The sequence below is a fragment of the Limulus polyphemus genome, unplaced genomic scaffold (assembly GCF_000517525.1).
Source record: "Limulus polyphemus unplaced genomic scaffold, Limulus_polyphemus-2.1.2 Scaffold9052, whole genome shotgun sequence".
In the NCBI taxonomy this organism is placed as follows: domain Eukaryota; kingdom Metazoa; phylum Arthropoda; class Merostomata; order Xiphosura; family Limulidae; genus Limulus; species Limulus polyphemus.
Window position 1 is genome coordinate 8,991 of NW_013674662.1, and position 9,073 is coordinate 18,063.

General features: G+C 37.6%; 1 protein-coding gene across 1 annotated transcript; it reads right to left on the reverse strand.

Annotated features, from left to right (window-relative positions):
- Positions 1–574: 574 nt before the first annotated feature.
- LOC111083319 (zinc finger CCCH domain-containing protein 13-like) lies at positions 575–8,498 on the reverse strand (the record flags this gene model as incomplete). The annotated part of the gene is made up of 2 exons (XM_022379784.1): positions 7,224–8,498; positions 575–625 (listed from the first exon to the last, which is right to left on the reverse strand). Coding segments are annotated over exons 1-2 (954 nt in total), but the record flags the coding sequence as incomplete, so codon positions are not given.
- Between the last annotated feature and the right edge of the window lie 575 nt (positions 8,499–9,073).

Below are 9,073 nucleotides of genomic sequence, written 5' to 3' on the forward strand. Positions count from 1 at the left end.
AAAACAACTAGTATCATTCTGACAGCATCGCTAACACCACTTTTCCCCTACCACAATTGTATGTGTATTAAAGTTATCCTAAAATTTATTACTGATTTCTAACAAATAACTTACTTCATTTGTTAAATGTTTTTGTCACAGTCTTGTACAGTTTCCTCATTACGAGGTTTACTCCAATGTTTTGGGAGAATTAGCCTAAACTAAGCATGTAATAAGCAAAAGGTCTATAATTTTTTGCTCTTGACGATACCTACTTAGACCAAAAAGATTATGGATAAAATAAAAACATAAGCCACGTGTAATATGTGTTATCGTTTGTTGACTTTAGTTACTTTAAAAGCATACACAATAAACGACAAATCTGGTATGTAACCCGCGTTGGGTAAGAAAAACATGTGGGCTTATAACGCTAAAACTCGGGTTTTGATGCCTGCTGAGGGAAGAACACAGATATTTCATTGTGTAGTTTTGTACTTAAAATCAAATAAGTTCGTGTTAAGACGATTAACGACGACACGTAAATGGCGTAATTATTTTAATGATTGGAACTTTATTATGTATATATATATATATGTATATATACATTATAAGTTTTGCTGTCCTGGTTCCTTTGGGAAAGAAAAACCTGGGAAAAGAGAGAAGATTAGTGGCAACTAGTTGCTTATATTACAAGTGTAAAATATTTGTAAATAGAAAAATTAGGACGTAGGAATTGGAGCACCAAAAAGTAAGGAAACAAGGTAGGAATGGGCGGGTAACATTACAACACTTGATGGTTTTTGACACAGTGGGTGTGGCTATCATTCTGCCCATTCCTACTTTGTATCTTACTTTGAACTTTGTGTGGACTTTGACGAAAATCAGACAATTTTGTGCAAAGCTATACAAGGGCTATCTGCGCTAGCTCTCCCTAATTTAGCAGTGAAAGACTAGAGGGAAGGCAGCTAGTCAACTCTTGAGCTACTCTTTTACCAACGAATAGTGGCATTGACCGTCACTTTATAATGCCCCCACAGATGAAAGGGCAAACATGTTTGGTAAGACGGGGATTTGAACTCGCGACCCTCAGATTGTTAGTCAGGTGCCCCAAATACCTGGCCATGCCAAGCCCCCTGGATACAACTGTGATAACCTATAGTGTAAAGAATTTTTTTTTTACACACACATTTAACTTGTTTTGAATATATTATTTTACAACAAGTGGGCTGTTTGTTTATCGTTTCAATTTATCACCAACAACTCAGAGACACCTACTGTTAAAAAATCCGGCCCCATAAAAACCTGACATTTGGCAAGCTAGCCAGGATTATACAGTGGTAAACGACAGTAAAAGAAGACGTGAACAACAGAGGAAGTAGGCCTATATATGCACAATTGTAGTGGTGGTGAAAATAGTGTAGAGATTACAATCACGCTATATAACCATGTCGATTAATGATGTTATAAAAACAGGTAGGTTCAAGAAGTCTTGACAGAAGTGAATAAAAACCCTATAACCCGAGTGCTTTCAAAAGGTGGGCCTTTCTTCTTCAGGGGTAAAATGGGAATTGCCCCTGAAGAAGAAAGGTCCATCTTTCTAAAGCACTCGGGTTATATTATTTTTATTCATTTCTAACCATGTCGATTGATTTTAATAAATGGATAGAGAGGTGAGTGACTTGGGCTAAAAGATATTGATCTACGAGAGTTTGTTAAAGAACAACACGACCTAGAGAGAGAGAAGAGTATAGGCAAAGAAGGAAGGAAAAACTGAAAGAAGAAAAGGAGAGAAAGGAGAGACTAGAACTAGAGAGAATAAGAGTACAGACTGAGAAAGAATTTTCGGGAGAGAGAGGAGAGGCTACAAATAGAGAGAATACGAGCACAGATTGAGAAAGAAGAAAAGGAGAGAGACTGCAAATAGAGAGAATAAGAGCACAAACTGAGACTGCAAAGCTCACCCAACAGAAAGACAAAGAACCTAAGAATTACAATGAAGTCAGGGCTAGTCGACCCAAGCTGCCTAAATCTGATGAACAGAAAGATGATATGGATGCTTTCTTGGAGAGATAAAAATAATTCGCAAAGTCAGAACTGGGACAAAGGTGACTGGGCAGTCTGTCTCAGCCCATTTCTCACATGTATATGCAGACATGACGTCAGAAAATGCCATAAACTATGACAAGTTAAAAGTGGCGCTGCTGAATTGCTATGAACTTGACAAGGAAGGTTTTGTCGGAAGTTCCGTGAAGTCAAACCTGACACTAGAGGAACTGTATTTCATTTTGTGGCACATTTATGGAGATACTTCATTAGATTAACTAACATCGCCAAGTGTGAAAATAGTTTGGAGGGACTGGCAGATCTACTAATACGTGAGCAGTTCATGATTACATGCTCCACTGACATGTAACTGTTTCTAAAGGAGAAAGCACCAAAAGACGTGGATGGGATGACCAAGCTGTAAGAATAGTACATGTATATGAAAACACAATGGATAACTAGTTAAAGTTGATATCAGGGATGGTTGACCAGAAAGAGGATACCACCAAAGGTTATAATAACTCAATGGATAAAAGGGACACATTGTGAATGAGTGCAAATCTGTCACCAACAAGCAACAGCAGAAATTTCAACATAAAGCAGCTGGAGCTACCTGCAGAGATGGTGCTGGCAAGAAACAAGAAAAGAGTGACCATCATAATGGATGCTGCTGCCTGAAGAAACAAAATAGAGACAACCTGTCAGATTCAACGCAAGGAGGAAGTGCTATTTCCATGATTAAACAGTGCATGACTGATTGTCAACTCAAGTTAGCAAATGGGTCAACAGTTCCAGTAATGATTGGAGCATGTGACAAATATCAAGAGGTGCCAACAAAACACAACATGCCAGTAGGTGGAGGCTATGTTGGGGACAAGAAGAAAATTAAAATCTTACGAGACACTGGCTGAAGCAGTGAGAACCAGTCTAATATCTGAAGACCAGATGATGGGCAAGGTACATCTGTGTGTGCTGACTGATGGAACAGTGAGAAAGTTTCTCATAGTAAGAATAAAGGTGTACACTCCTTACCATGTGGGAGACCTTGAGACCATTTGTATGAAGACAACCATCTATGAATTGATTATTGGCAATATACCAGGCCACATGAGTTTGGAGGAACTGGACAGAAAAGAGACCGATGAGGCATCTGCAGTCTCCACAAGAGCTCAAGAAAAGAAACACAAGCAAGACATCAAGACCCGTCAAGTCTCGAAAAGTAACATTATAGCTGTAGGTCTATGGGAACTGAAGGAAGCACAGAAGAATGACCCTTCGTTGCAGAAATTTTGGGACAGTGACAGGTAGAAAGTCGAGCACAGACAAAAGGGAAAAAGACTTACAGAATAGAGGGAAAAAAGAGTGCTGAAGAAGTTAAAGAAACCACAGTATAAACAGAATACCAGACTCAAATGATGAAGTTGGTTCACAAATCAATTGTGGGAGGACACCTAGGAACAAAGAAAATGGCAGACAGAATCACCAACAATTTTCATTGGCCGGGGGCCATTGAAGATGTGGCCAGATTCTGTAGGCTATATAACATCTGGAAGGTAGCCAAGGTGCCACTGGGTAAAATGCCTCTCATAGAAAAAAATGTTCAACAGAGTAGCTGTGGACTTGATCAAACCACTAGCACCTGTTTCTGACAAGGGCAACAGTATGTGCTGACAGAAGTTGACTATGTGACACATTATCCTGAAGCCACAGCACTGCCAAAAATAGAGACAGATAGAGTAGCAGAAACCTTTCTGGAAGTATTCTGCAGAGAAGGCTTTCCTGAAGCCTTGAGTGACAGAGAGAGAGACCCAGTTTACTTCAGAATTTATGTAAGAGATGTGCAGACTCATCAACACTAGGCAGCTCTTTACTACACCATACAACCCAGGCTGAAATGGACTATGCGAGAGAGTCAATGGAGTCTTAAAGAGCACGCTGAAGAAGATGTGCCAGGAGAGATCATGTGACTGGGACAGGTACCTGCAGGCAGTATTATTTGCTTTCCGAGATGTACCACAAGCAAGTACAGATTTTTTACCCTTCGAGTTGCTGTATGAAAGAACAATACGAAGTCCAATGCAGATATTGAAAGAGCTGTGGACAGGAGAAGAAGAAGCAGAAGTGAGGAACACATACCAGTATGTAGTAAACCTCAGAAACCCACTTGAGGAGACCTGTCAACTTGCTTGAGAGAGCTTGTTTGCATCTCAATGAAAACCACTAATCTGTTGAAGAGGTACTTCGAGAGAGAAGAAGAGTGTAGCTATTGAGGCACAGATGGACATGGCAGGTGTAGTTATCATAGGTGCAGAATCCGAAGACAGTGACTTTGTCATCGAAGATGAAGACCTATTAGACTTAAGACTACTGGGTAGAAATGAGACACAGAAATACGTCAATATCCGTGAAGAACTGACTAACAAGCAGAAGAAAGAGGTACAAGATCTACTATGTCAGCATGCAGATATCTTCACAGATAGACCAGGCAAGACAGACCTAGTGCAACACAAGATCGAGACTACGATCAGAGATCGTGTTAAAGTGATGCCTTACCAAACCCTTATGTGATGAGAGACCTGATCAAGCAAGTCGAGGTAATGTTAGAAACTGGAGTCATTGAGCTTTCAAAGTCAGCCTACTGTTCACCAGTCGTAATAGTGAAGAATTATACTTATAAACTGTTGTTAGCCAATTCATTATCAGATCTGTTTAAGATATGGTATATATATGTACGGCCACAACTTCGGTTCGAGAGCATATAAATGTAATGTGGACCAAAAAAGTGAGGAAATAGTTGAAAGTTTACCTTTCTGTACTCGGAGAAGAGTAAGCAAATGACAATAACAATATAAAAGAATATAGCGTATAATTTTCAATATGTTAATACTTTTTAATTTTTAATTATCTTATACAAATTCATGGGTATTTTTAAAATTTTAAACGTTTGTTTTATGTGAATTACAATATATGTGAAAAAACATTACATCTCTTAATAATACATCAGGTTTGAGGAAAAAATAAAGAGATAACATTGTAGAGACTTTTTTCTTTTTAATAGACATCGAGACCGGGGAACCACTGCACCCCGCCTATACTTTGCTAACGACAATTTTTTCAAAAATCTTTTTCTACACAATCGGTTGACTTTGCTAGCCAAAAGGAAACGAGACTACATTTCTTTCTCAAATTACTCCGAGTATCTGTATAACTGGTTATCACCTGAAATATACGTATTATTTGTTTCACTTACGGTTTTGTACTTGAGTAAGGAACACATTAAGGTAATATAATAATAGGTAGGCAAACAACGATTTTTATGCATAAGAAAGAATTTTATTGATGATGGAACATACTAAATGTTTTGACAGAAAATTGGTCTGTCTTATTACGATTTTGTAGCACATAATAAACAATTTAGTTTGTATTTTGTATGTTTTTTTTTCGTGCGCCATTATACGTACCAGCAGAAACGACGCCCCACTGGCGGCTGTTTGTGCTAGTAATTATTAATCGTGGTATTCATACCTCGTTGAAAAAAAATTAGAAAAGTGAACATTTTCTAAAAAAGAATTTTTTTTTTTCTTTTCTGTAAAGTACAGCACAGGAAAAGTGTTCGGATTGTGATCTTTAATCATACACAACTCGTTGCATCGAAATGATTCAATGTACAGAACTCAAAATGTTCATAAATTTTACTGATATAAACAGTAACGTTTTATATATTAAAAGTGGTACAGTTTTTGAAAAAATAATTTTTTTTTAAGAACTCCAGTTTCTCAGTACTACATTTAAAAATTACATCAATAAAGATATAATCAAACCCTCACATACAGTCATAGTGAAAGTTGTGTTCTTGTTTCGAGGAGAGTACTTTTATTTAAAATTGTGTTCTATTATAAAGAAATGGTTGTTGCACATACCACAGTTTTTGTTTTTCTAATTGTCCGAATCTTTAACAACCAATGGGTGAAATATTTTATGGAATTTTGTTTTGGTGCCATTCAATACATAACGCAGGAGTTTTAATTACATACATAGATACTGATATACACACTACGTCCATTATAGTAAGATATTCAAGACAGAAGTGTTGTGTGAGCCTAGAGTGAAACTATATCAGAATCCTTGTGCAAAGCTACTTAAAGTTCGTCTCTAATTCTGAAGGGATAAACTTAAAAAAAAGGTAGCTTAGTCAACAACAACCACCGTCAATTCTTGGGCTACTATAATGTGACCGAATAGTAAGATATGACCGTCTCGTTTGTAGAGCTCCCACAGCATCACAGTGCATAGCGCGATTTTACGGTAACGGGCCGCGAATCCTGAATCCTAGGGTTCACAGTCTGAGCATGCCACGCCCGACTCCTGTGTTAACAAAGAAATTATTGTTTTTCAAAACTTAGACATAAGTATTATATTTGTTTGAAATTTGTTGATCTGAACCAAAATACTTTTTTAAGGGATACGTTTTCTAAACAATGCAGAGGTGTCGCTACACACTGGCATACGGGGCCCATGCCCCGATTCTAAAATATAGTCTTTAAAAAATCAGAATAGAAAACCATGATCGATATAATGAAACGCCGAAAATTCCCGCGCCTATGGACCCTAGCCTTGAATCTTTTAAGAACTTATCAATGCCTTTGATTTTATATTTAACAATGGTATTCCATCTCGTTAACACAGTACCTAAGTTTCATTTTTTAAACTATCATTCTTTATCCCAATCGTACTTTTTATATAGTTATTATTGTACACCTAATTAACTAAATTCTGTTACCAAAACAATACACAGAATATTGTAAAGAAATAAATGGAAATGAAAGTAAAAAAGTGTTTCTGAGTTAGATCTAAGGTAAGATCCATGGTGTTAAGGGTCGGGTGTGGCCAGCTTACTTTCCTTCTGGTTTATCAGTTCAAAATTGGGGACGGCTAGAGCAGATAGCCCTTGAGTAAGTAGCTTAGCTTGAACATCCAAAACAGACAAACCAAGAACTGTAGACGCCGACATGAACCACGTGCAATTTTAAAGCTTTTTTGTGTGAAAAAAGAAACTAGGCAAAACATTTCAATACAGTTATGGGTCCAGTTTTATATAAACCATTACATGAAAATTTCAAGCGAATATACACTATTGTTGGAACAATGGTAATAATTCTGTGAAAACGAAAGGTGTGAAACAATGAATAAATTTTACATACCTGATTTTCAGATCTTAAAATCTTCAACTGATCGTTAATTAATGTATATTTCGCTGCCTCTTCTTTTCTTAAAGCACGTTCTTTCTTTAGTTCTGGACTCCAGAACGTTTTAATACTGTGCATGCTAGAGCCTAGTTTTTGAGTTGTAACATCTAATTCACGTTTTACGTTGTCATATTGACTTTGCAGGTCATTTAGTCTAGCTTGGATCTCTAGGATAAAGTTATCCCTGGAATAACTGGGCCTTTCACTATTTGGAGCTGAGGAACTGTGAGTAGTTCGCGGGATGTGATGACCGGTGTCTCTAGCATATCCGTCCATATCTAGGGCACTTTCACGATCACGATAATAGGGATCGCGCTCCATTTCTCTGTCCCTGTACCCCGAACGCTCCAAAGAACGTTCACGACCTCGGGAATGTCTGTTCATCTCTACGCGGTCGAGTGATCTTTCTCTTGGTTCTTGTATTGGGACAAACTCTCTTTCTTGATCACGTTCCAACGAGTGGTAGCTTCGTGGGGTCCCCCGAGTGATCGATCGACTTCGGTGGCCCGAGTTTTGGGCGGAACTGCTGGTTCGGACGTCCATAACGGGACTATCAGGGTCGTCACTGTAGTAACCTTGGCTAGCGTGAAAAGCGCTACTACTTAAAGAATGAGAGATGTAATTGTCTGGAGGTACGTTTAAAGGGCTGTTATTGCTAGACCTACTTACGCGAGTTCTACGAACCTGCGAAGGCGAAGAATGAACACGTGAAGCAACTGGGCTGCCTTGTCCGGAAGGCGACTGCGTTGTTGATGTGTAGCTTTTAGATGTCAGCCCCTGTCCTAGAGTCGCCATCTCTTGTCTGCGAGACATTCTCGGGGAGCGCTGCGGCACACCAGCGTAAGTTTCTCGCGACATTGTCGATAAAAAGCCGTCTGCCCGAGTTTAATATAAAAAGTGTTAATCTCGAAACTTTCAGTGGCGTCTTCATGCGGGAAATTCAATCAGCAAATAACCTTTGCGTCCGAAATAATAATATTTTAGTGACTAAATGCATAGATCGTTCGTTACCAAGAGCAAAATGCTTCACGCACTCTCTTCGCATCCGTTCATCTTGATATATCGTTCAATGCCCTCGAGCCAATCATGGAAACCACTAGGTTGATTCCTTCGCATCTCTGTAAGCAATAAAACGTGAAATAAGGAAAACGAAAATTTTGGTATTTTTTTTTTATATAAACCTGAAACTCTATTTCTTGATTGGAAAGTTGATACAAATTAATATAAATTAATTTCCTATTGTGTTATATATATATATATATATATAAACAGTGAAATTCACAAAGCTCATTTTCTTAATATTAATATTTAGCGCTGTGCTACTGGTAAAAGTTTGTTAGGATAATGGCGCCTTGCGTGAGAGTGAACTGATGAAGAAAGTAGGCCTAGACGTTGTAAAGAGTTATAAAAATTGATCCAATATCCATTCGACTGATATATGCATATATGTTTTAAACCATGCATTTTATTTTTATTTTTTAGAGATAAGTTGTGTTTTGTATTAGTTATAAGAATAAGAACTTATGAGTGAAAAACAGAAGAAATAATGAAGAAGTAATAAGTAATACTAATAGTATATATACTATTACTAGTCTATAGTAATATTAATACTAATAGTATTAGGTTAGGTAACCCATTAAAATTAGAGATGCTGAATGACCAAAGCTAGGAATGCTTATTTTATTTTAAGGCCAAACGTAAAAATATTGATGTCTAGGCTTTATTATATCTGTAGTTAACAATGCTACCTACTGCTCAAATTTACCAAAATATTCTACTCGCATGTTAACATTGTTGTTTTTTAA